General features: G+C 46.7%; 1 protein-coding gene across 1 annotated transcript in view; it reads left to right on the top strand.

Annotated features, from left to right (window-relative positions):
* The window catches only part of LOC126984114 (uncharacterized), a 105,286-nt gene that overhangs the window by 70,227 nt on the left and 7,138 nt on the right, over window positions 1–27,921 (top strand). Inside the window, exons 5-6 of the mRNA XM_050837499.1 lie at window positions 17,889–18,002; window positions 26,910–27,015. Of these exons, the coding sequence (XP_050693456.1) occupies window positions 17,889–18,002; window positions 26,910–27,015 (220 nt within the window). The remainder of the gene's footprint in view (window positions 1–17,888; window positions 18,003–26,909; window positions 27,016–27,921) is intronic.

Raw genomic sequence — 27,921 nt, 5'->3', positions numbered from 1 at the left:
ATGCTTTTGTGTTTTTCGTAAAGCAAAGAGGTGAGGCGGACGCGAGGCGGGGCTGAGGCACAACGGGACCCGGTTAATAGCTGGGTCAACAGTCCAAACTGGGAAACACTATGCTAATGGCATTGATCTAGCGCTGAAACTCTACCCTTCCCCGCCCTCACGCAACCCGCCCAATCTGACCACCCCTACCCCTGCCCCTGCTCCCGCTGCTACCCCTGCCCCTGTCCCTGCCTCTGGTCTTGCCCCTCCGTCCTCAGGCACCTCACCAACGTCTTCATCTCCTCCTCCTTCTCCTCCACCACCGTCTCCACACAACCACCTCCTCCATGCCTCTGAATCCACGTCCCTATTCACGCCTTATGCCTCCATCCACCTCCTCCTCCTCGCCCTCCACATCTACAGCCACCATCACCATCATTCGCGTCCCCATCGCCCTCTGCTACCTTCCCCTCCCCTCCCAACGCACATACACATTCACACACAAACGAAGCAGCTTCCACAATACGGTCGTCTCTCAGCGCGGCCGCTTGCACAGTCAGCCTCACAATACAGACACTCCCAATCTGACCGAACCCGAGATTCTGACCACCGGCGCCACACTGACCACTCCCACGGCATGCCCTCCTCCCTTCCCTCGCCCCCCCCCCCCCCTCACAACACCACTGCCACCACCACCACCATCACCGCTACCACCATCCACCGTTTGCTTGTTCCTACCATTACCATCACCATCCTGTCTGTATCGCCATCTCCAGCTTCATCACCACCACTACCGCCATCTGCTTCATACTGCTTATTCACTATTATCACCATCCTATCTGCATCCACATCTCCACCACAACCATCATAGTCTACGGGGTTAATATCCTCTCCATCATCTACACCACCACCATCAATGTCACCCACCACTGTCTCACTCCCCACCACCTCCTCGTCAGATCCACAACTTCACCAACACGACCCACTACCACACACACCAAGTCTTCCACCGCCACCACAATAGGATGTCATAACCAAACAGCCTCTTGCCTTTGATCAACAACTCATTCACTCACACTATACCCTCTGTTCGACTTTTTTTTACGGTAACGGAAGCAGCTCAAAGGCGGAAACAAATTAAAACAAAAAAAATCCCGCCCCTCGTCTTAAAAGGTATCCGCTTATTAATATCTGAGGTTTAAAAGAATCCCCTTCTGAGCACAATAATAGCCCCCAGTGTGCCCAGAAGGGAGAGGAGGTGACACACATGTGGACTAACTCAATCATCCCTGGTCGTGTCCTCACCCACCTTGCCGCCGCCGCAGACAGGTGGTGGCAGCTGACACCTTTCCGCCGACACAGCCAAAGAGTTTCTCACCTGCGGAGGAGATAAAAAGTGGGTTAGACACGTCGTTCATGTTAATGTAAGCGCATGCAGATAACAATATTGGTGGAAGATGGCAATGTACTGTCAAGTGAGGTGATGATAGTGATGACTCAGTGAAGTAAATAACATGTTACCCTTATTTTATTTTAAGCAACCAAGGTAATAATGTTTAGTACCTATGCATGAAGCTAAAATAACAACCGTTTTATCTGCTGCAAGAGGATCAAATATAGAAAGTTAATGATAGTAATGGCGATAACAAGAGCTAAAAAGATGGGCTCTTGGCTTAAAGACCCTTCTCATGATTGTATTTTCTACGTACATAATGGTTAGTACCTATGCATGAAGCTAAAGCAACAACCGTTTTATCTGCTGTAAGAGGATCAAATATAAAAAGTTAACGATAGTAATGGCGATAACAAGAGCTGAAGGACGCTTCTCATGATTGTATTTTCTACGCAATCCTCGTGTTGCTCTGATCTATGCTTGCCACGACGAGAACGAGACGGTAGGGTGCTGGAGGACTCCCCCCCCCCCCCCCATCCCCTTCTGACTCCCTCCCTCACTTCCTCTTTCCTCATATGCACGCCAGGACAGGAGTCGCTTTTAGCAACCTATATTTTACGATAATTACCGAGGAATTACAGTTATTGTTCGGCGTAATATATTGCTTCTCGATGATTATGACTGTACGCCAACCACAGCCTTGCCTCCCCCGCCCGGCGCTAACACCACCTGCCACGGAAGAAGCACCATTGTGAATTTACGTCGACGGGGCTCCATCAGTCGGTATTCTTAGACGCTTCCACCTTTGACATCAACTACTTCCAGTGTCCAAAAAGAAGATCAATCGCATTCTAATGAGTGTTTTTCTATTGATCCATTACACAAAAGAATGATCAAACTACCAGAGGGGTCATAACACTACCTCTGCAAATGCTCAAAAATCCTGCGAAAGCCTTGTCAAATGTGTCAAATGCTTGGGTTTCAAAATGTTTAAGAATGTGTCCCTATAGCGTCTGTTACGGCCCTGCACCACCGCCTCGGGCACACGCAGGGGTGGGAGGCGTCTCTGGTGCTGAACGGCGGTGCTGAGGAGGCTGGTGTAAGGTCGATGGTCACCTGTCTTCTCTTAATGCTCCTCCTTCTTGTTCAGTGTCCTGCCTCTGAGTCTCTTTGTCTCTGTTCGCGGTACAAGGAGGTGGTTGCTGTGACTCGCTCGGTAACGCATTTCTTGAAGACGTACGAAGTTGACTACCAGGCAAACATTCATGGAAATAGATAACTAGGTAATGGAGAGATAAGAATTGAGGTGGTGAAGGAGAAAAGGAGTAGAGAGAAGAGGGAACAGAGGAAAGGTGGAGGAAGGAAAGGGTGGTAGAAAGAAAAAGGAAAAGAGAATGGGGAGGAAGGAAAAGGGAAGGGAAGAGAAGGGAAGGGCAGGAAAGGGAAGAGAAGGGAAGGAAAGGGCAGGAAAGGGAAGGGAAGGGTAGGGAATGAGAGGAAATAGAAAAGAAGAAGAGAAGGGAAAAAATGAGAAAATGTGAAAAAGGAAGGGAAGGGAAGGGAAGGGAAGGTAAAGAAAGGAAAAGGGGACGGAATGGAAGGAAAAGACAGGGAAAAAAGGAGGGGAACAGGGGCCAGAGACAGAGGGATACATGAGTCTCAATTAGTCTCCAAATAATTGTGCCATTAAGATGATAAGTGTTGGTCTCCTCCCGCGGATGGGGCGTTTAAGGGGCATTGTTTTGGTCTCCCCACGAAGTATTGGGTCCCGGCCGCGTCCTGTCCTTCCCTTCCCTTCCCTTCTGTCTAAATTCCGTTTTCTTTCCCTATATCTACGCAAACTTCTCTCCAGGAAATCCCATCTTCCCCTCTTACCCAGCTCCCCTCCTCCTCCTCCTCCTCTTCTTCCTTTTTCTTTTCTTGTAACCTCCTCTGCCTATTTCAAATTCTCTGTTCTTCCTCCTCCTCCTCTCCATGTAAAGTCCTTTCCTTCCTTCCTTCCTCCCTTCTCATCTCCGCATCTTTTTCCCCTTCTACAGCGTCCGGTGTTGCTTCATCTTAAGGCGCCTGATCAGTCTTTCTACCTTTGTAAATTGAGGGAGACATGGGGAGTGTGTGTGTGTATGTATGTGTGTGTGTGTGTGTGTGTGGGGGGGGGGGAGAGAGAGAGAGAGAGAGAGAGAGAGAGAAAGCTTTTGTGCTGCGTAACTTAAAGGGGGGAGATGCATCATTCATTGCTCTTTTTTTCTTTTTTTTTACATGTCTTGTCTTACGCTTTACTTTTTTTTATTTATTTAACATCGTCACCCACGGGAAGAGTAAAAAAAGAAGGAATGAAAGAGGGAACTTGCTGTCAATTCATCAACTATCTTCTTTTTCTGCCATCTTACACTCTTACGTCACCTCTCTCTCTCTCTCTCTCTCTCTCTCTCTCTCTCTCTCTCTCTCTCTCTCTCTCTCTCTCTCTCTCTCTCTCTCTCTCTCTCTCTCTCTCTCTCTCTCTCTCTCTCTCTCTCTCTCTTTCTTCCCTTCCTCCTCCTCCCGTCTCCTCCTTCCTCTCTTTCCCTCCCTCCCTCCGTACTCTCGCTCTCCATCTCTCCTCCAGCTTCTCCACTTCCTGAGGTTTATATCTTTCTTCTTCCTCAGTTTCTTCTCTCCTGTTTTTCTTCCTTCCGTTTTCTTTTTCTTTTTTCTATCTTCTTTTTGTTTTCGTCTCATTCTGTTCTTGTTCTCCCGTCATTCATTTTCCTTTTCGCTTCCTTTTGCTTTCCTCTCTTCTTTCCATCTCCTTTGTTTTGTTCTCTTTTCTTTCTGTCCTCATATTTTCCTCCTCTTCCTCTTCCCTTCTTTAGTTACTCCATTCTATCCTTTTTCTTCGCCTACATTTTCTTGTCTCCCGGCGTATTACCTCTTTCCTCCCTCCTTCCTTCCTTCTTCGTCTCATACAGCATCTTCTTAACTCCTTTTTCCTGCTCCTCCGCATCTGTCCAGCAAGCAACAGATGGCTCCTGGCGACACGAAACACCTATTAACTAACGACTCGCCATGAATCTGGACCAACCAATGAGAAGGAGACACTCGACCCCCTTGACAACACACACTTTCGTTCCCTTTACGGACCCCTTTTTTTCCTGCCTCGTTTTCTTTTACCTCTCTCTTTTCCTTTCTTCCTCTCTGTTTCTCTCTTTCTGTTCCTCGTTCTAGTTTCTTCCAGTTTATTATCTCTCTCCAAGCTTCTTCAGTAATAGCTCTTCGTCATTACTTTGTTTTCCCTCCCTTTCTCTGTCAATGTTTTTTCTCTTTGTCTGTCTGTCTATCTGTGTATGTGGGTCTCTCTGTCTGTCTGTTTGTCTGTCTGTCTCTCTCTCCACCGAGTCCTCAATTTCCCATAACGTAACTCAATAACTCAAATCTCTCACCGGCTTTCTTCTCGTCCCGCCCCCTCGGCTTTCGGGTTCACGCCATACACCTGTGGACACCTGCTGAGGGCCGCCAGGTAGCCTCTCTTTTAATGAGTGGCCCTGAGCGGCACGCAGAAGGTGGGTAGAAAGGCGTCTGCAGGCACGTGGCGATAAATCATTCGTTATATTATTTTTTTTTGTCTCATTCCGTGTTAGTCTTCTGGTCTCTCGTTCCACCTTCGGCCGGGCCATTAAGAGACAGGTTTTCTCGTTAATTAGTGGCTCCCCAGACGGTCCACACTTAAGAACGGCCGGCATAATACTGGTTCCTTGTAAACAGCTTGTCTTAATAAGAAGCCGGATTTCGTTAATATACATTTAGTTCGGGGATGAGTTAGAGGGAAGAAAGGGAAGGGAAGGGAGGGACAGGAGGAGGAACAGGAGGTGAAACGAAGAAGACATGTTGGATTGTGTGGTGAGAGAGAGAGAGAGAGAGAGAGAGAGAGAGAGAGAGAGAGAGAGAGAGAGAGATGGGTGGGTGGGTGTAGGGGGGGCGGGGGAGGGGTCACTGCACTATGGGGGGGGCGCCGGTAACTCCACGTGCACTTATTCCCTCCACGCGCTTGAAGGAAAATAACGAGGGATGTTTTTTAATGAGACTCCTATTATGGCGTCATAAAAGGACGAATTACTGAGGAGATGAAGGTAATGCTGGGCGGGGAGGGGGGGGGACGAGGGGGGGTAGGGGGGTACGGGGGGAAGGATCCTCGCCTGCAGACCCCGGCACGACTCACTCCGGGCGTCCCTTAGGTTAGTACACAGCGCCCTTTTATAACGAATGGTGGCGCCTTGAACCCTTTGCTCGGCGGCTCCTCCTCCTCCTCCTCCTCCTCCTCTGCTTCTCTTTTTTATTACCGCCTTCCCTGTAGACTTTTATTCGGAGTCATGGATGTCTTGATTCTCTCTCGCTTGGAGGAATTGTGGAGGAGTGGATTGTTAAGTTTTGTTTTGCGTTTTCTTCGTTTTAATGTTCTTTTAAGTGTTTTCTTTGATTGGTGGGCTGTCTTCCCTCTAATATTACTCTTTCCTTTATAGTCCATTTTAGTCAGTCTTCCTTGGGTGTTCTCTATTTTCATTCCCTTGCTTCGCACTGACAGAAAAATATTGCGGAGAGCTGAATGATTTTTTTTTTTTCCTCTTCTTACTTTAGTTTAGCTCTGTGGGTGGGTCCTCTTACTCCTGCGGCCGCTTATCATGGCTTTTGCTTAAATTGATATCCTGATTAAAAGGGGAATGTTCTGTGATTTTCTTTGTGATTTGAGGCTTCGATTTATATTTTTTGCGTGGTTTATTTGCTCTTTTTTGCCATTCCTATCTTCTATTCAGGCCTTTGCTTCGGCTTATGCATGAAGAGGAGGAGGAGAGTTCGGTAAGAGTGGAAGATGGGATTGAGTGTAGTGGATAATCAATGTTCTTTTTATTGCCTTTTAATTTATCTGTTACCTGATTCCTTGACACCGTGACCAATTTTTATTATTCTTTTCGTCTGGTTTATTTGATCTTATTATTGGTCTCTTCTATTTAACTTTTACCTTGGCTTATGCTTTGAGTGTAGTGGATAGTCTTTTTTTTTTTTACTGGTTCTGCGTTTTCTATTACTTGACTTCTTGCTTGCTTCCATGTCCAATTTTTATTACTACCTCTTACACTTTTATTTCAGAATATTCCTTGATTTTCTTGCTGCTCTTCGGGAGGAAAAAATAGTAGAGCTGATACACTTTTTTTTCTTTTTAATAACTCCAGTTTTCAATTATTGGTATTCTTTGCTCTCAGGTCGTCTTCCTATTATTTCAACCTTCTAGCTACTTGTTTTGTTTTTTAAGGCATGTCTTGATTCTGTTCTGGTTACATAAAAGGAATGGAATCTGCCGAGTTGCACGATGTTTTTATTTTCCTTCATATTTTTTTTTCTACACTCTGCTTTTCCCTTAACTTATATATCAGCTTGCGTCTTGGTGTTCTTCAGGTTTACTGTACAGAAAGGAAAGGGACTGCGCGGGTATCTTGACTTTATCTTTTTCTATAATTACAATCCGACTTTTCTTTTTCTTTAATTAACATCACTATGACAAGAGATCAGAAACAATGGCTGTTGAACCTTAGTTATTCCTTCTTCCAGGTAAGAAGTATTTTAGATTAAGTTTACACATTCTTGAGGATATATATAAAATAACAATGATCCTGAATAAATTATACAGTTGACGCATTTTTTGACAATAAATAAAATAAAGCGAGTTAAAGAAACACGTTTGAATCTTTAACTAACTGTCTATTCCACATAACACCTCTTTTCTCGGCATTGTATTTAGCTTCTTTTAACCTTTTTATCATTAATTAGAAAGGGAGATAAAGGCACATACATTCAGTCCCTCAAACTTTGTCAGTCTATCATTCTGTCCAAATATTTTACTCTCTTGTCCCTTCATTTTAGTTACCAAATTAAAATCTACTACAAAAAATCAAATAAAAAAAATATATCATAAACATCTGTTCGAAGCTCTTTATTTTGAGAGTTCATTATATACTTCAGGTTAATTTCACTGCTAAGATATTTTTCCTTCCTGATAAGTCTTGATTGGAGAAGAGCGCACGTGTTGGTAAGCCTATTCTACACAGTCTACAGCGTGCCCTAGATAAGTGTGTGTGTGTGTGTGTGTGTGTGTGTGTGTGTGTGTGTGTGTGTGTGTGTGTGTGTGTGTAAGTGCAGCGTAATCTTAATCTCCGGCCATGTGGATCAGGTTAATATGCTACTGTGAGTCACGAGGCTGATCAGAAGGGGATTAACTAGTAAAAGGATCGGCTGACATTTCCAACCTATGACGTAACCGATTAGATCCCATAACTCTCTCTCTCTCTCTCTCTCTCTCTCTCTCTCTCTCTCTCTCTCTCTCTCTCTCTCTCTCTCTCTCTCTCTCTCTCTCTCTCTCTCTCTCTCTCTCTCTCTCTCTCTCTCTCTCTCGATATAATTCACCTTGATCTTAATATTTACGGGTTAGGTTGCTGCCTCACATACTTGTCCAGTGAAGTGATTCGATGCGACACTCGGCAATAAGCGGCTCCCTGATGAGGTAATGCCCGCGAGGTGTGATTTGTACATAGTGGGTCTTAAGGGCTGAAGGTATTGCGATAATGGAGATGATTATGATACTGGACGTGTTTCAGAGTGATTACAACTAATACCACCACCACCACCATGACGACCATACTACGACTACTGCTACTACTACTACTACTACTACTACTACCACTACTACTATTTTCCTCCTCCTCCTCCTACTACTACTAATAATAATTGTACAGGTAAGTTTTAATCAAGGCTCCCCGAGATCGTCTTCTTTCATTAGAATTAAGAAGTAGAGGAAAAAATTGTAGAGGTTGAAAACACGCCGGCTGTTTTTCATCTCTGTTTATTTATATTTGCTTCTCTCTCTCTCTCTCTCTCTCTCTCTCTCTCTCTCTCTCTCTCTCTCTCTCTCTCTCTCTCTCTCTCTCTCTCTCTCTCTCTCTCTCTCTCTCTCTCTCTCTCTCTCTCTCTCTCTCTCTCTCTCTCTCTCTCTCTCTCTCTCTCTCTCTCTCTCTCTCTCTCTCTCTCTCTCTCTCTCTCTCTCTCTCTCTCTCTCTCTCTCTCTCTCTCTCTCTCTCTCTCTCTCTCTCTCTCTCTCTCTCTCTCTCTCTCAAACTGTTAAATGGTGAAAGAAAAAAAATAATGCGCGGGTTGACCTGTGACTTTTTTCCCCTTTCTTTTCCTGTATTTTTTTCCTTTTTTTGTTTCTTTTTTTTCCCTTTCTCTGCTTCCGCTCGTCATTATATTTCCTTATCTGGCCTCCCCTCGACTCCCCTCTTCTGCATCTCCATCTTCGTCTTTCACCGCCCAGCCTAGGCCTAATTAAGTTTTGACTAAGTACGCCTAGGCCTCATAATGAATGTTTTTTTTCTCTCTCTCTCCCTCCCTCCCTCTCTCTTTCACTCTATCTCTCCTCCCTTTCTTTCTCTTCCTCCGCTGCGGTTAATAGGTTTGCGAAGAAGCTTGATAATTATAGGGAAAATAATATGGTCACTAGAAACGCTGGGTGAGGGATGGCAGGGATGAAGGAAGGGAAGGAGGAAGGAAGGGAAGGAAGAAGAAAGGGAAGGAGGGAAGGAAGGGAAGGAGAGAAGGAAGGAAGGGGTGACAGTAGGAGGGAAAAGGGAAGTGTCACCAACAGCTGTCTCCTCCTCCTCCTCCTCCTCCTCTTTCCCTCCCTCCCCCTCGTTTACCTCTTCCTTATTTCTCTCTTTCTCCCTCGCTTGCCTCCTCTTCCCCTCTTCCTCCATTCATGACTCTCATCCCTTCATCAATTCCTTAATGACATTCTGGGTGAGGCTTAATAACAACACTCACACAGGACACATTTATCATTATCTCCATCATTATCATCATTATTATTATTATTATCATTATTACTATTTTCATTTCTACTGTTATCATCAAAGGATTTTATTGTACTTCCACTTTTACCACCACCATCACCACTACAACAACAACAACAACTACTACTACTACTACTACTACTACTACTACTACTACTACTACTACCATCGCTACAATTCCTATCACTGCTTTAATACAAAAAAAAAAAGGTAGAATCTGGCGAGGAGAGAGGGTGTGATGGGGACGGGATGGGCTGAGGTGGAGAAGAAGAGGAGGAGGAGGAGAAGGAAGAGGAAGGGAGAGAGGTGAGGAGGGCACGGTGAGGAAAGGCGGGAGGAAGACCGAGAGGGAGCCAAAGGGTGATGAGTGAAGGGCGCGGGTGAGGGTGAGGTGAGGAGGGGGAGGTGGGAGTTAGGTAGTGAGGGAGGTTAAGGATGACTGAGAGACCTTAATGATCAAGACTAATCATCCTTTAAGTCCACGTGAAGCTGAGTAAACACGGAGGCATTATGTGTGGGAAGGTGAGTGCCGCCAGCGAGGGGCACACACGTCGTTTTTTTGTGTTTATTTATATATAGTTTCCTTTAGCGTATGTGTGTTTAACCTAGACGCAGAAAAAGACGAATAGGCAGAGCGTTGAAGGAAAGCTAAACTAACTAGGTCGGAATGAGAGAGAGAGAGAGAGAGAGAGAGAGAGAGAGAGAGAGAGAGAGAGAGAGAGAGAGAAAGTAATAGTAAACAGAAAAAGAAAGAAAATAATAAAAGGGAAAATATACTAAAGAAAGAGGGGGATAAAACGTAAGAAAACATGTAAAATAGGAGAAAGCAGAGAGAGAGAGAGAGAGAGAGAGAGAACAGGGTAGGGTAGGGTAGGACGGTAAAAAAAAGTTTCGCAACTCCTAAGAAAATTGCATAAAAGGTTTTCTGAAGTCCCCCTTCGAGAATATGAGAAGAGGAAAAACTAATTAAACCCAGTGCATTTCGTGAATAGGCCTATGGCGGGGGCGATCAATATGGTAAAAAAAAGCAGCAAGCCGGCCTACTCCTCCTTCCCCTTACCCCCCTTCCCTTTCCCTCCCTATCTATTTTGAGGACCAATTTTGTCCCCTCATCTTCGTTCCAGACCAAGTTCCGGACTGACTCAAACTGCCGATATATTTTTTTTTCCCTCCTACCCTTTCTCCTCTCACTCCTTTCCACCCTTACTTAGCTATACCCCCTCCCTTCCTTTACTCCCTCAATCACTCCACTCCCCTCATGTTCTCCAAGCTACCAAGAACCCGAAGAACGTCTCAAGATACCCCGATGAACGACGTGCGCACATGAGGCAACGCGAAGGGAGCGGAGAAAACATGAAAATTAATGAAAAAAATTGTAACGCTGGAGGTGGGCGGCGACGGCGGCGGCGGCGACAGTGAGGGAGGGGGGGGGGTGGAGGGAGAAGGGGAAGGAGGGAGGGAGAAGTTGAACGGGGGAAGGAGGGGAGGAAGAAGGGGAGAGAAAGAAGGTTTGCTCGTCACTTCTAGCGAGTGTTTATCAATCATTTCATTACATTCCGCCGACGTTGCACTACACAGGACGCCATGCACTCCCGGAACGCCGCCTTCAGCTACTCCTTCCCCACACTCCCCACCGCCTCCCCTCACGCCTCCCCACGCGCAGGGAAGGCCTCATTTGAATCCCATTTCGTCAGCCCAGTGGCGGAGTCTGGCATTAATTCAGAGCGGGATTTCTAGGCCTATGCCGCCGCTGTGTACACTTGAGGGGGAGGAAGGAATATGCCTGTTTGATTGGATTTACCTACTGTAATTAAACATGGAAATTGCGTTTGATATCAAAGAGAAACTTTTCCCAAAATTTTGCATATATTTCAATTAAGGATCAAAAAGCAGAGCGAGTGGCTGACGGCGGGAGAGCTGCACCTCGATAACGCGTGCTCCATAATCAGAGCCTCTATTTATAAGACACTTTCACCTCTCACATCAACTCTTTCTAAAGGTCAAAGAAGGTGTCACTCGGGTTCTAATGAGTGTTTCTTTAGGCTCATGCTACTGGGGAAGGGTCAAACTACCACCAGGGTCATAAAACTACTCCTGGAAATGCCCACAACTCATACGAAAGCCTTGTCAAATATGTGAACTTGGGAGACGAAATGTTTTAAAATACGACCCTCTAATATCCCCAAACACTTCGGGGCTTACACACCCACGTTTGATAAGGATTTCATAGAGGTTAAGGGTATTTACAAGGGTAGTTTTATGATCCTAGTGATAGTTTAACAAGGCTTCTGCACCATGAATGTGAATAACAGTCATGAGAATCTGACTAATCTCCTTTGAGGCCTTTGGGAGTCGTTGGTGTAAGGGCCGCAAATGTCTGAGAATATAGTCCCTGCTCCTAGTAACTCTTAACTATTCACGACGCGTCATGTCAGCACTCACCTCTTTTGATTTTTTTTTTTTTGTAGAAGCAGCGAGTAGCGAGCTTTTTTTTATTATTGTTTCCATTTATTGTGCCCTTGAGCTGTCTCCTTTGTTGTAAAATAAAATTAAAAAAACTCGTGGTTGTAAAAGCTGTACATCCTCTCCTTTACAATTATAGTGCAACCTCGCAAGACCATAATACACAAAATAAAACCACTTATAACGAATTAGAAACCATGAGCAAACAGTTTTTAAGGTCACCCGAATGAATAAAGCTGATCACATGATTCCTTAGAGACATGGAAAAGAAAACGATAAAAAAACTCAATCACACCAGACTACGCACGTGCCCAGGGTCTTGCTGCGCCGTCTTGTGTAATGTGCGCAGGTATGGTTTTTTTTTTCATAGTTCCTGCGCAGTCTTTCCTTAGCGCGCCGTCTGGGTAATCTTCGTTATCCCCGCGCTTTGAAACCCAACACTAAGACCCACATTACCAAACACCTTAGTAACTACATGTGTTTAAAATGGCTCTTGCAGATGTAGGATTTTCCATGGGTGGTTTCTTGACCCTGGCGGTAGTTTTAGTTAAGCTTTATGTATCTCGTTCGTTTTCTTGTCCTGTTTATTATACATGACTCTGGGCGAAATAAAACTATCATTGTTATTATTATTATTATTATTATTATTATTATTATTATTATTATTATTATTATTATTATTATTATTATTATTATTATTATTATTATTATTATTATTATTATTATTATTATCATTATTATTATTATTATTATTATTATTATTCTGCGCCATGAACGGGTAAAACAATCATGACAAAACAACGTAGCTCCTCTGTGGCCTTCCAAAACGGTCGTAGCAAGAGCCTCAAATATTTGATAATACGAGTGTGAGCCTCGCCGTCACCCTCCGTCACTACAATACGGTAAAAAATAATTGTTTATATAAAAAGCCTCAGCCACAAACCATGGTCTTATCGCCTTATCTATCCCCCCCTTACCCCTCTTCTCTCTCTCTCTCTCTCTCTCTCTCTCTCTCTCTCTCTCTCTCTCTCTCTCTCTCCCTTTTCTTCCGTTCCAAATCGTTCCTTTTCCTCCTCCTTCATCATCGCTTTTGTTACTGTCCTGTACTTTCCTTTTCCTCCACTCCTTTCCCAGTCTCATGCCTCCCTTTCGTCCCTTTTTCCCCGCCTCAAGCCTCCCTTTCGTCTCCCTTTTCCCTTTCCCATTTATCCCTTACGTCCCTTCTTCTTAATCATCGCTTTTGTTACTGTCTTATTCCTTTCCTTTTCTGTACCCTTTTTTTCCCCCGTCTCATTCCTCCCTCTCTTCCCTTCTTCATTAACTGTTTCGTCACTGTTCTGTTCTTTGCTTTTTCCTCCATTCTTCTCCGTCTCATTTTCTCCACTATGGCTTTTGTTACTGTCTTATTCCTTCCCTTTCCTCCCTTCCTCAGCCAATGCACCAAACCTGACCACCTTGAGGGACCTGGACGCGGGTTGAAGGTGAGACTCGTTTAATTTTACGAGGTTCTCTCAGGACACTCAGAATGACCATTAAAGGACACAATTCTTCTTCGGTTTTGAGAGTAATTTCCGTGTAAGACATTCTGCTTGGCTTTTTCTTCCTCCTCCTCCTCTTCCTCCTCCTATACTCTCCCCTTCCTACACCTCCTCCTCTTTCTACTCTTCCTTCCCGCCATAACCTCCTTCTCCTCACTCTCTCCCACCTCCCCGTAACAGCAACAGTCCACGGCCGGGAGGAGGAAGAGGAGGGAGGAGAGAGAGGAGGAGGAGGAGGAGGAGCTGTGTACCGAGTCATCTAATGGTTGCTGCCGCCACTCAAACGAGTCACCATATCCGGCCTTTCATTATTCACAATTGCAACACGGGACTCAATAATTTGACTAATATACTGTCCATTTTATATCCGATAATTCCAGACTCCGCCTAGCGAGGAGCCGCCTCCGAGACCAATGATAACGCCACTGTTCGCTAGCTAACTGCCCTGACCGACTGTCCCGGCGCCTCGCTAAACACGCCAGGCCGGGATTGGGCACGTCGGAGGGGCAGCGGCGGCCAGAACGAGCCTGTGATGGAGGGCTAAAAAGAGACCACTGTAAGACTGACTGGGAGGCTGAACAAAGACTAGCCAGAGAGAATGAGACACTGTATGGGAGAACGTGATGGTGCTGGTGGGAGAGAAGAAGGACGGGAGAGAAGGAAAGAGGGAAGAAAGGCCAGATACTCCCATGTTTCTCGTTTATTTACGTCTGTAGCTGAAAACTCAATATCCGACGTCGTTTTTTTCTGATAATATTTCTCTCCATTACGAAGCGGAGATATTGGATCCAGGCAATTACGTCTATACACAATGCTGCCTTGCCAGGAGCACCCCTCGCCCCTTCGTCTCCCAGTGCAGAGATTAAAGATAAGGAAATTTCTACCTGCAACTAAATATGTATGACCCGGCGCTTCTCTGAGAGGCCTCGAGGAAACGCTGACCCATATTAAGAGAGAGAGAGAGAGAGAGAGAGAGAGAGAGAGAGAGAGAGAGAGAGAGAGAGAGAGAGAGAGAGAGAGAGAGAGAGAGAGAGAGAGAGAGAGAGAGAGAGAGAGAGAGAGAATGTATATAGCTCTCCGATAAATGGCCAGGATGTGTGTGTGTGTGTGTGTGTGTGTGTGTGTGTGTGTGTGTGTGTGTGTGTGTGTGTGTGTGTGTGTGTGTGCTATCAGAACGTATGGCACAAAACGTAGACAAAACCAAAATGAGAACCAGACGAACCTTTCACCTCTCTTCCTCCTTTCCTTCCTCCCTTCCTTCCTGCCTCCCCCCCCCTCCACCCCCCTCCCCCCATTCCCATCACTCTCGAGGAGGAAAGAGGGGAGGAGTAATTAATAGAGATAGAGAGCGCGAGAGAGCGAGGGTCAAGAAGATGGGAGGATGATAAGCGAGGGAAGAAAAACGCGGTGCTAAATCGAAACACAAGAGAGAGAGAAGAGGAGGACATAACCACCACCTCCACCACCTCCTTCGTCCCTTCCTTCACCACCACCACCACCACCTCCACCTCCACCAACGCCGCTACAACCAACACAAACCTCTTCTGGCGCAACACTTCACTCTCTAATTTACACACAAGTTATGAGGCGTTATAAATCACAGGCAATTCTTAGTCTCGATATCCTGTCTAAGAGGAGGCGGCAAAGGCAGAGTAGCAGCAAGACGCAGCAGGCCCGCTTGATGATCCCGTCAGCGGTGATATATGGACGCGAACGACTCGAAAAGGAGACCCAGCCAACGTGAAATAACCGTCTTAACTACGGAAACGTTCAAGCTCTGGCATCCTGTTTTGGTATACGAGGGTGAAGAGGCTTTGACTACGATGACTCCGAAAGCAGCTAAGTCATTGCACTCTGCTTTGACGATGACTGCACACCCTATACAGTCTTCCCCCACACAGGGTCATATTCTTAAACATTTCAGCGTTCAAGTCCACACATTTCACAAACCTTCATACTTTTCAAAATTTCAGCGTCCAAGTACACACATTTCACAAGCCTTTCGTAGAGGTTTCGTATACGTATTTGCCTCCCCCCCACACACAGGGTCATACTCTTAAACATTATGGCGTCCAGGAACACCCATTTCACAAGCCCGATTAATCTCTTTATCGGTCTTTGGAAATAGTTAATGAGAGAGGGGGATAGCGTCTGAGAATGCCCCTTCCCCCACTCCTACACACATTACCTTCCCTTACTATATTCCTAACGTCACTCCACTCCACCCTCTCACACGTTAAGAGTCTGAAAATGTAGACTCATCTATTGGTCAGGACAGTTTCTTTTCTTAATTCCACGAAGTCGAATGGAGAGCGCAAGAACCAGAACTCCGCTAAACACAAGACCGAAGAGAAAGACCGCGAGGAAAGAAAACGAAAACATACCTGCAGGACCCCGAAGCTACCTGAGGCGTAAGGAAGGACGAGGAACGGAGGAGGAAAGTTTGTGTGACATGCAAAATACCAGAGCGGAGGAGTTAAGGGCGAAGGAACGGAGGGAACGAGAGAAACAGTGAAGGAGGAAGGAGGGCAAGGCTGCATGGGGGGAAGAAGGGCAGGAGGGAAACAGAGACTAAGGGAGGGAGAGATGGAGGGAAGGACGACCTGAGAATGTGAGGCTTTAATTGTTGGAGGAGCCCCGCGGTCTACCACAGGGAAACACTCACCGGGAGGAAGAGTGGCGACGCAGAGTGTGGGAGGGAAGGAGGAGGAAGAGGAAAACAATCGAAGGGATAACGAGAGGTGGGCGGGAGGACAATGAAACAATGAAACTGGAAATGGTCGGTCAGAGAAGAGGGTGAAAGGGGAAGGAAACTAAAGGAATAAAGAAAAGGTGGAAAGAGTGAGAGGGACATAGCAAGGAAACACTGGTAAGGAGAGAAGAGGAGGAAAAGGAAGGAAACTAAAGAAAGAGGGAAAGAGAAAAGGAGGAGAGAGTGAGTGGAAGGGAGCAAGGAAACAATAAGAAGAGGAATGAGAAGAGGTAAGGTTAAATTAGTGAGTAAGGAAAACTGGAAATGGTATGTCAGAGAATAGGATAAAAGGGGGAGGAAAATAAAGAGAAAAGGAGGAAAGAGTGAGTGGGAGGGAGGGAAGAAGGAAACAGTGGTAAGGAGAAGAGAAGAGGAAAAGTTAAGTTTTGGGGGCAAGTTGAGACTAATTCAGAAACACGTCGGTACTTCCTGCAAGAGCCGCCATGTTTTATCTGCGACTGAGGGAGGTGACCGAAGCAGCCACCCCCCCCACCCACCCCACAACAACACCACCACCACCACCACCATCATCACCTCCCCCTTCCCTTCCCCCTCCTTCGTGCAATGCTGTGGGTCCTCAATGCATCACGGGGAATCGAACCCAAACCACTACAGCACCGCCACTACCACAAGCGACCACCACCGGCCATCCCCACCATCACCAGACATCTCCATCACCCCCACCACCACCACCATCACCCCCACCACCACCACCACCACCATCGACCACAGCCACTTCGCCGTCTACATTCAACAAGGAAAACTCAAAATAATGAGGTTCTTCCCGTATGAGTGACTATCTCTCTCTCTCTCTCTCTCTCTCTCTCTCTCTCTCTCTCTCTCTCTCTCTCTCTCTCTCTCTCTCTCTCTCTCTCTCTCTCTCTCTCTCTCTCTCTCTCTCTCTCTCTCTCTCTCTCTCTCTCTCTCTCTCTCTCTCTCTCTCTCTCTCTCTCTCTCTCTCTCTCTCTCTCTCTCTCTCTTTTCTTTGACCAGGTGAACGCTTTCCTCTTTCCCTTACCTTCCTCCTTTCTCCTCTTCCTCCTCCTCTTTCCTCTCCTCACCTTCCCTCCCACCCACATCAGCACACCGCGAGATCACAGGTAATGCCTCAATCACAAAGTTCATTAGTCTCGTGACAGGTAATCGGGCACTACAATCACCCCATTTAAGTTTTCCTCGAGGTCACATAAACATATATATATTTTAACGAAGTCACCGTTAATTAGGTCTTTTTATTCCCACCCGAGACATTGAACCTACACGAAAATACCAAGGCAAAGACGTGAAGAAATATAATTAACGCAATATTTTATTTTTCATACCAGAGACCATATTTTTTTGGCTGGTAATTATTTATGGAGGACGAGGAAGAAAAATCAATGGTAAGTAAATAGCAATTAGCATTCAAATAGCGCTTCAATTCCAACGCATGGCAGTGAAGAAATATAATTAACTCAATATTTTTTACGCTAGAGATCAGATTTCTTTTTGCTAGTAATTATTTATGAAGAAGAAGAATGAAAAGCAATGGTGAGTGAATAGCAAACAGCATTCAAATGGCGCTTCAATTCCAACACAAAAAAATTAACACAGACTTTTTACGCTAGAAACCAGATATTCTTTGTATGTAATTATTATCATTATTTTTTTTACAACAAAGGAGACAGCTAAAGGGCACACAAAAAAAGGAAACAACAATAAAAAATGCCCGCTGATGAAGGAAGGAAGAAAAAAAAATCAACGATGAGTGAAAACCAAATAGCAAACACCATTCAAACATCGCTTCAGGTCGCGACGAGATAGAGAGACAAAGCGGCCCTGTTTCTGAAGGGCGCGGAAGGTAATCACGGCCTGCTCTGTGTCCTCGCCTCCCCCTGTCCCTTCTTTGTCAGTGTCCGAGGCAACGAGTAAATGTGTCCCTGCCCCGCCCCTTGCCAACCCCTACACGCCCTCACCCACCCCTGCCCCTCTGTATTCCGCCCACTACACCACAGGGACGGCCCACGGTGGGTTAAAAACAAGCCACAAAGGGGGGAGGGGGCAGAGAGAGAGAGAGAGAGAGAGAGAGAGAGAGAGAGAGAGATGGAGGGTGGGTGGGAAGAGAGGACATACGGTGATGTGTAATGTTATGCTAAGTTTGTGTGTGTGTGTGTGTGTGTGTGTGTGTGTGTGTGTGTGTGTGTGTGTGTGTGTGTGTGTGTGTGTGTGTGTGTGTTGCTCGCTGACTGACCCAAAGCCTACACTCGCTCTTCTTAATTCCCCCTCTTTTTTTTTTCTTTCTTTCGGTTGTCATCAGTACGGTGCTTATGCTGACTTGCTGACTCGTGTTGCTGATGTGGTTGCTGTTTGGATGCTTGAAGTGTGGTGGTGGTGGTGGTGGCGGTGGTGTGTGTGTGTGTGGGGGGGGGGGGGGGGAGGATGGGATGGCCAGCTGGTTTTATTGGGTGACTGTGCGGGAATGTGGCTTCATGCATCTTGTTTATCATAGAAGAGGAGGAGGAGGAAGAGAAGGAGGAGGAGGAGGAGGAGGAGACTTAATGACCATGAGCCGCCCCGGTGACTGGCAGGAGGAATCATTGAGTCACTGCTTCTAATTTCCAGTGCTGCTCCTCCTCCTCCTCCTCCTCCTCCTCCTCCTCCCCCTCCTACTCATTCTCCTGCTCCTGGCGTTCCTGTTCTTCATTATGCAACACTATCACCTCCTGATGGATAACTACACACACACACACACACACACACACACACACACGTTTAGGATTTCATGAGATAATACAAATGAGTTAAATGACAAGATAGTACTATAAAAAAAATAGTAATATCTTGTCATTTAACTCTTAACTTTAACTATTAACTATTTTAACTTTAACTTTAACTATTTTTTTTTTTAATAGTCAAACTCAGTCCTGCAAAAATACAAACACAAACACAAGGAAAAAACACTAACAAACACGCGGCGGAGTCCTGGCCGGAGCACCTTGACAAAGCTCCCCATCCGACCATACATAACCTAAATCTGCATAACACATCCCCACTCTCCTTCCTCCTTCTCCCTCACCCTCCTCACACCCTCATTACACACTCACACACTCACATATTCAACTAGCCTTCTATAGCGCCTTGGCCCTTCCTTTTTAGCTGCTCGCGTTTATCTGCGCTCTAAGGAAACTAAAGTCCTTGGATATTAAGTGTTTTAGTTTGATTCGCCTTGTAAATGTAGCTCTATAGTCTTTTGTTTGTCTATAATCTTGGTTGTGTCATTTACTCATTGTTTACTTATTTATAATCACCTTTCCACGCATGCTTCCCTATCTCAGCCCAGCATCCACGGACCACCACCACCACCACCACCACCTAGACCCCTAAATATACTCTGAAGGAGCACGAACACGAGAAATGAGAACCAAAAGACTAACGGTATTCTCAGACGCTTCCATCTCTCACATCAAGTATTTCCAAAGGTCAAAAAGGAGTTCAATCGTGTTCTAATGAGTGTTTTTGTAGGTTCATGGCACAAAAGAATGATCAAACTACCGGAGGGGTCATAACACTACCCCCGGAAAAGCCCAAAACTCCTAAGAAAGCCTTGTCAAATGTTTGTGGTGGAACCCGGAAATGTTTAAGAATTAGCCCTCTCTTCCTCCGGCCCGGCCACGCTATCTCGGGCCGTATATCACATCAAATACACGGCTGCTTATCTCGTCGCGTCTCGGCCTGGTCGCTCATGTCGTCGGGCGGGGAGCGAGGGCGGGGCAGCGGGGTCCAGGGCGTGCTAATTAAGATACAGGTGTTGTTAAGGGCGAGGTTGACTAATTTTTGCGATAGCCATTATCATAATCTGGGAAAACCTGTTCTTGCTGGAGGTGGTTGTGGTGATGGAGGTGGTTTGTGGTGGGGGAGGTGGGGGATAATGCGGGAGGTAAGGATGGTGGAGAGAGTGGTGGGGTATAGAGGAGTGGTTGTTGGTGTTGGTGTTTGCAAAAGGTTAGTGATGGGGGTAGTGGGTAGTGAGGAAAGTGGTGTGGTATAGAGGAGTGGCCGTCGGTGGTGGTGGTGGTGGTGGTAGGTGGAGGTGATGGTAGATAAAAAAAAACTAAGAATTGATGTTGTAAGAGAGAAAAGCGAGGTGTGTGGTAAATATATTAACACGAGCTGACGAAGGCGCTGCGGCTGGGGGATGGCGCGGAATAATGAGTGAACTGTTAAGTGGAGGTAATGGCTGTAACGGCGAGGCGGTGGAAGAAATACTAATGAAGATAATGACGTGGAGGTGGCGGTGATGGCGGCGGTGGTGGTGGAGGAGGCGGCAGGTGGAGACAGGTATAGTTGAGTGGAGGTGGTAATATTTTTTTTAACAGGAAACAGAAAGCAACAAAAATGAGAGAAAATGTAGATAAAAGGATGAATAAATAAATGAAATGTCAAATAAACACGTGAAGGTGGTAGTGGTGATGGCGGTGGTGGTGGTAGTGGTGGAGGTGGTGGTGGTGATGAAGGCAGGTGATGAATGGAGGTGCAAGTTTTCTTCAGATAATAATAATAAATAGCAATAAATAACAAATAAATAAATGAATAATAAAAGATAATAAAAAAATAGGAAAAAACAGATACAACAAATAATAAAAAAAAAAACGAAAAGTCAAATAAAACGGATCCGATAAATTAGTGGGAAAAAATTAAATGCTTCTGGGGGAGGAGGGGGGGAGGAGGGGGGGGAGGGGTCTTAGCTAATGGAAGGGAACAGACAGACGATCAACACTTCCATGATTAATGAAGTGTTAGAGCAAACGTCTTCGGGGTAAACATGTGGAGGGGGGTTCGAACCTGTTTCACGCACTCCACTCTTCCACCACCTCACTCATGAATACCTTCCCCTCCCCTCCCCATCACTCTCTTTTCTCCCTTCACTCATGTTCTGATTTCCCTTCCCCGTTCCTTCCTCCCCTCCCCTCATCTCTGTCTTACCCTTCTCCCTGTACTTTTGTCCCGTCTCCCTTCTCCCTTTTTCTCCTCTTTCCTCCTCTTTCTCATGTATTTTCTTCCTCTCCCCTCTTTTTGCCCTCTCTGATGCTTACTCTCTTCTTTATTCTTCTCTCTCTTCCTCATCTTCTCTTTCTCTCACCCTTCTTCTTCTTAATCTTCCCTTCCTCATCAATTCTTCATCTTCCATCTCTCAGGTTCTCTTTCCCTATCCCTACCATCCTCTCCGTCCCTCTATATCCATTCTCTCTCCTCACCTCTTGACTCTCCCTCCTTCCACACCTTTCTTTCCCCTCCACATCCACTGTTTCTCTCCCCTTCCCTTACTCATCCATTCTTCGACTCTTCCCTGTCCTTACCATCCTCCTCCTTCCCCATCCATCCATTCTCTCATTTTACTCTTCTTTGTCCTTCTTACTCACCCATTCCTCCTCTCCCATCTCTCTTCCCTATCCCTACCATTCTGAAGTTCTGTCCCCTCCTAATTCACACTTTTCTCCTTTTTCCTTTTCTTATGCTTCTCTACTCATTCATTCTCCCTCTCCCATCTCTCTAACTCTCTCTTCCCTTACCAATGTCCCTACCATGCTTCCCCCTTCCCCATCCATACATTCCCTCCCCTCATCTCTTGACTCCCCCCCCCCTCTCCATCTCACTCACCTGACCTACAAAACACGCCTATTCTCGACTCACACTCCTCCTCCCTCCGTTCACCTGACCCTCTCCCAAACACTTATTTATTCCCCTCACACGCCCCGCCCCTCCACAGCACCACCTGACCCCCCCCCACCACGCCCCTCTTCCTGACACATGCCTCGCGCACCTACCACCACCCACCTCTTCCACCACCCACACCCCACTTACTGTAGTCTTATTGCTCCACTCATACACGATACCCCATGCATGCTCCTACACTTTAGTCATCCTTATGCATAACGGTGAATGATGTTTTTTGGTTTTTATTTCTTTCTATCATCCTCTTAATGTTATTGTACCCTTGTGAGGTGTCAACGTGACCCTATTAATGCTTGCCTTGATGTGGTTGAGGGAGGAGAAAGGGAAAGGAAAAGAGAAGAGAAGAAAAAGAAAAAATGAAAAGATAAAGGATGGGAGGGGATGGGAGAGGAGAGGAGAGGAGAGGAGAGCGAGAGCGAGAGAGAGAGAGAGAGAGAGAGAGGTGGCGGAGAGGTGTGCCAAGTTTTTAATACGACCATCACCACCTGTCACACTAATTAATCTTGAGAGGCCCCACTAACAAGGCAGCCGCGCCATTGTGGTCTCGCGCGCCGCCTCCGACACCTAATTACCGGGCCTTGGATTAATGTATCAAAGTGGAAAGTTACACGGGAAATATATTGGTCCGACTTCCGCAGGTGAGAGTTACACTGGTCCGAGCGACACTCCCTTCCCCTTTCCCACCTCCCTCTCTCCCTCTCGTTCTTGTGCCCCCATCACCCCTTGCCCCTCCTTCCCTCACATCCTCATCCTCCTCCCTCTTACCACCATATCATCCCTTCCCCCTCCCCCTCTCCCTTCCCTTCTTACGCCCCCTACCCCTATCACGTCTACCTATCCGCCACTAAACATCCCCCATCATCACTCTCTCCCTCTTACCACCATATCATCCCTTACCCCTTCCCCTCTCCCTTCCCTTCTTACGCCCCCAACCCCTATCACTTCTTCCTATCCTCCCCTAAACATCCCCATTCTCTCACACTCTCCATTTCGTTGGACCTCATCCTCTTAGACTCTCCCCTTCATGTACCCCCATCACCCTTTCCCCATCCTCCCACACATCCCCATAATCTTAGACTCTCCCCTTCTTTGGCAACATTACCCCCTCCCCTCATCCTTCCCCCACATCCCATCTTCTCTCTTCCTTCATCATTTTGAGGCTATATATGTATACTGTTATTTGTATGTGTATATCTCAATAAATGTATCAAATCAAATAAAATCTTACGACCCCATCATTCCCTTCCCCCATCCTCCCCATCCACCCCATTCCCTCATTCTCCAGCACTCACAGCACATCTCTGCCTCCCAGCTCCCAGCCACCGCAGACGCCGCAAAGGTACTCCCCGAAAACCTCATCCCAAACCGCTCTCGCCGCCGCCTCGCCCCAACACCTTCCCCACACACTCCTGGCCGCCGCTCGTCTCGTTCCACAAACACCACCAACCAACCATGTCCGCTAAAACACCGCTGACTCTTCTCTTGTGCTTCCGGACGATCGCTCTCTTTGACTCTCTCACTGGCTCTCACTCCTCGCGTCTTCCTCCTTCCTTCCCTTTCCGGAGCATTACGAGAAGGGAGAAGATTCAAATTCAAGTCAACCACCGTGATAGGGTAAGAAGAAACGCGTCTGCCTCCCGAGTCTTGTCAATATCAAGGCCACATCCTCTGTTCTCTTATGCTAAGGTAATGACGTAATTGAGTTAGCCGCTTGTTTCTGACTTCCGGTGGCAGGTTCGTGTCTTCAATTAGCGCCGCCTTGTCACGGGAGCGCCCTGGGCCAGGTGCGAGCTTTCTGCCCATTTACCGAGACACAAGGGATCCGGGAATACCACTTAACCTGGCGATGTTATGAGAAAGTTAATGGTTTCCAGGAAATTTCTACTTCTCCCACATTTATCTCTTGCACAAAACAGCTAAACGCCATATTCTGAGCCTCGTTGAATGCCTTTGATCTCCGGGGGCAAAGTTCCTCTCCAGCCGTCACGTGAACAATATCAGACAAATATTAGGACCGTCACCCCTAACCCGCAACTTTCACTCCAAATACACGCTGTTTTATTGTCAACATGGAAGTGAGTTCTTTCGAGTGACATTCCTCTGCTTAACCTCACACCGCAGTCGACGGAGGCAAGACCAACTACGATAAGACCCGCTATTGCTCTTCAGAAACTTGTATGATTGCCGCCAAAATATAATCTGCAGCTTTGTGAACGATGCAGTGGAGAGCGAGCGAATACGAGAGAGGATGAACGCTACTACTGAGTGTAAATGTCGCATGTTTTAGTCAGTTTTTATATGACTTTACGTTCTCCTGAAGGGTTAGTTAATAGTACCTCAACGCTGCTTGAAACTGTATCCTCCGTTTAAGAGATAGAATATACGCCACTAAGTCTAAATGCCGTATGTTTTAAGCAGTTTCCATATGACTTTGCGTTCTGATGTGGGGTACCTCAACACTCCCTGAACGTACACTCCTTCACCGAGGCAGAACGCGGGCGGGGAGGAAGAGGCGATGGTGGTGGTTGTGGTGGTGACGGGGAGCACTTGCGGCCTGCGACACCACGGAGGGACGGCGGGCTGCGAGCGGGCCATCTATAAAGCGGAGACTACAATTATCGCCCCGCCATCACTCACACCGCGGGGAAAATAGAAAGCCAGCAATAGCGGGTTGGAAATAATGGCGCGGTTATTACACGTCTGCAGCCACGTCTTAAGGAACTACGGGGGAGCAGAAATATCGGCGACCTTAACTACTCCTGCCTCGAAAATTATGTCAGACAGCTTAATACCAAACATCCTGCCCCCTTGAACAGCGCGCGTCATTAACCCTGATAAACCTGCGATATTTAAATGCTTCCCCAAGTCGAGAGAGCCCATTGTGGAGGGGAATAAAATGTTGATGGGGAGAGTGGCCGCGTGCGTCGCTATTTGTGTGATATCAAGTGACTCAGAGGAAGGTGAAGGTGGTGGTGGTGGTGGTGAAGGAAGGCTGTTGAAAGGGAAATGACGCAAAGGTGATTGGGTACAGGTGAGGCTTGATTGGGGAAAGGTGCGATTAGTTAAGAGGTAATAGATGGGAACGTGTGTGTGTGTGTGTGTGTGTCTGTGTGTGTGTGTTTCAAATAAACCATATAATCTCAGCATGTGTTTGCAAGCAGGTAAGGCAAGCAGGTAAGGTAAGCATGGGGGAGAGGAGGAGGAGGAGGAGGAGGAGGTGTTGGTAATGATGGTGGCTGTGGACGTATAAGTGGAGGTGACGGTGGAGGAGTAATAGCTGAAAAAGGAGGTGGAGGTGACAGCGGAGGAAAATTTAAAGGAGGAGGAGGAGAAGGAGGAGAAAGAGGAGGAGGAGGAAAAGGAGAAGGAGGAGGCAACGCAACGAGAATCTCAAAACAAAAACAACGCCATGTAGCGTCACTCAACCTATCCACCACACAAGACAACTCAAGGCACTCAGACACTCACTACAACCTCCTCCTTCTGCTTTCCCGACCTCGCCTTCCTCCTCGATTACCGTCCTACGAGCTGCTACTGTACATAAGCTGCAGCAATAAATGTGGCAGGTGAGTTAGGGGCCCGAGAGACACGCAGTATTTCAAAGCGGGGCTGCAGGCAGGTTCATGCAACGCGGAGAAATCGGAAGTTGATTTTCCCATGACTGTGTTTAATTCCACGCTGCGGTTAGTACCTGAGCGCCGGCGGGAGGAGAGGGAAGCGGTGGTTGAGAGGCACCACCAGAAGCCACTGGACGCGTTGTTACCTGCAGACCTCCTCATAATCACCTTATTTTTAGGCCATTTGGGGGGAAGCTCACGGTGGATTGGTGAGTTAATAATAGGGAATTGGGGACGAAAGCTGACAGTGCCGCCACTTCCACTGTCGACGGGTTACCCACTTCCCCTCACGACGCCGCGGCTCGAGGAGTATGAAATCTGTTTGCCAGTGAATCATCTTCCTCCTCCGTCCCATGCGCTTCGGAAAGGCCACTCAACCCAAGGCGGCGAGCAGCACACACTTGCTCGCCCATCGTCTGTTCCTCAACCTTCAGGGCCTTACCAGAACCACAAAAGTACAGCCTCCATCAGGCTTGCCACGCCCTTACACTTTCCTCCTTTGCCAGACAGAGAAAGCAAAAATATAACCAAGCAACAACGCAAAAGTACAACCTCCATAAGCCATACCACGCCCTTACACTTTCCTCCTTTGCCAGACAGAGAAAGCAAAAATATAACCAAGCAACAACGCAAAAGTACAACCTCCATAAGCCATACCACGCCCTTACACTGAAAAAGCATTCCAGAAACGTAAGTTATAGAAAGTAAAAGTTTGGGGGATGAAACAGATATAGCAAGAGGTAGAAGCGAGAAAGTCCTCCCCGTGGGAATACTTGAGGTGGGTTGGCGGTGGTTAGCGTTGTGGATGCGTCTCACTTTGGGGTCCTCCATACTTTATAGCGGTCAGACTATACGTACAGGCAGACGAGGAGGAGTGACCACAACGCATCAGTCTTCGGTTTCCTTTGGTCGGAACTTATAATCAAGGACTCTTTTCTAAATAGGTATTCGTAAAGGGTCTTCGGGGCCGTTCCTTTTTATTGGTTCTTAGTTTTTCGTTGCGTGTTGGCTGGGATTGGACGGCGTGCTTCATGTATCATTCGGAGACGTTGAGAACCGAAGACTGGCAGTAATGGTGGCAGTGGTAATGGTGGTGGTGGTGGTGGTGGTGATTGTAGTGATAGTGGTGTTACAGTGATGGAGGTGGTGGTAGCGGTGGCAGTGGTGGAGTTATCGCTCTTGTATCCGTAATGATAATAACAAAAATAATGATAATAATAATAATAATAATAATAATAATAATAATAATAATAATAATAATAATAATAATAATGATAATAATATAAAAAAATCCAGCAACAATAACAATTCAATGCCCATACAATCAAAATAAAACAAAAATATATGAGAAAATCTACATTATGATCCAGTCCCTCATCACACGACCTCCGTCCACGCCTACTCCCCCTCCCCCCTTGCCCCCCCCCCTGCCCCCCGCCCCTCACCCATCGTTATCAGCCTCGTCATGATGGGTCCTATTAATTTGATATCGAAAACCACTACCCCATTAGCAGCTGCATGAGTGATGACCCCCGCCCTCTCACACTAGACGCCCCCCTCCCCCCCCTCCCCCCCCCCTGACAGGTAGAGGCGCACTGACCCCACTAACGACCCCCGCCCCGCCACGCCCTCGGGAGGTGTGGACAGCGCCGCGGCCTCCTGGGGCTCCTGAAGGGGTCTGTTCCTCGTGGTGGTTCGCGCAGCTCTTCGGTTCTCGGTGTATTCAAATTGTCTCGTTTCTTTAATGTTTTGTTTTTAATGTATTACTTTTCTCTTGGTTCTCATGGTAAATTGGAGGTCGTTATTTATCTTTATGCATATTTCGTTGTTGTTGTTGTTTCTCTCCGATCCAAAACAATATCCATTTAGCTGATCAGGCACGAAATCGATAGTGTTTTTTGTTTGTTTGTTCAATATTCACTTTCTTTTTCTTTGTCATCATTCATCATTGTCTCTAACGTCAAAACGATAGGAATTCACAACCTTACAATCATTTACATCGTTTTCACATACACTCATAGTCTCATACATAATACAGCATACACACACACATACACATATACACTCAAACGCACGGAAACAAACACAAATCTTTAGGAATAGTTCAGACGGTAAACAACCAATTAATTTTGTAAACACACGCCGCAGCCTTCCTCTCCCCCCCCCCTCCCCGTAGCCTGTACGAGGAGGCGCTGGCCAGGTGAAGGCGAGTGGCACCCCACCAGGTGTGAAAATGAGGCCCCCGCCTGTCACTGAGGCATGCTGGGGGGTGGGGGGGCGAGGTGGGGGATGGGGGGCGAGGTGTGGGAGCAAGGTGGGGTGGCGCTCCCGGCCCCTTTCTCTTACCTCTATTCCCCCCCACCCCCCGCCGCCGCCGCCGCCACCTGCCGCCCTTGAACGATGTGTCTTGAGCGGCATTTCGAAGTATTTAAAACAGCGGGGAATTCGTCTGTGTTTTGCAATTTTTTTTTTTTTTTTTTTTTTTTTTAGACTGAATCCTTGCGTGTCATTTTCCCTTTTTTCCATTTTCCTTTTATTTATCTTTTTTTTTTTTCCTTGCAATGAATGTGTGCACAAAAAGTTCAACAAACCCGCC

The sequence above is a fragment of the Eriocheir sinensis genome, chromosome 56 (assembly GCF_024679095.1).
Source record: "Eriocheir sinensis breed Jianghai 21 chromosome 56, ASM2467909v1, whole genome shotgun sequence".
NCBI classification, from domain to species: domain Eukaryota; kingdom Metazoa; phylum Arthropoda; class Malacostraca; order Decapoda; family Varunidae; genus Eriocheir; species Eriocheir sinensis.
Note: the sequence above shows the minus strand (reverse complement) of the source record. Positions and strands in the feature narration are given on the sequence as shown.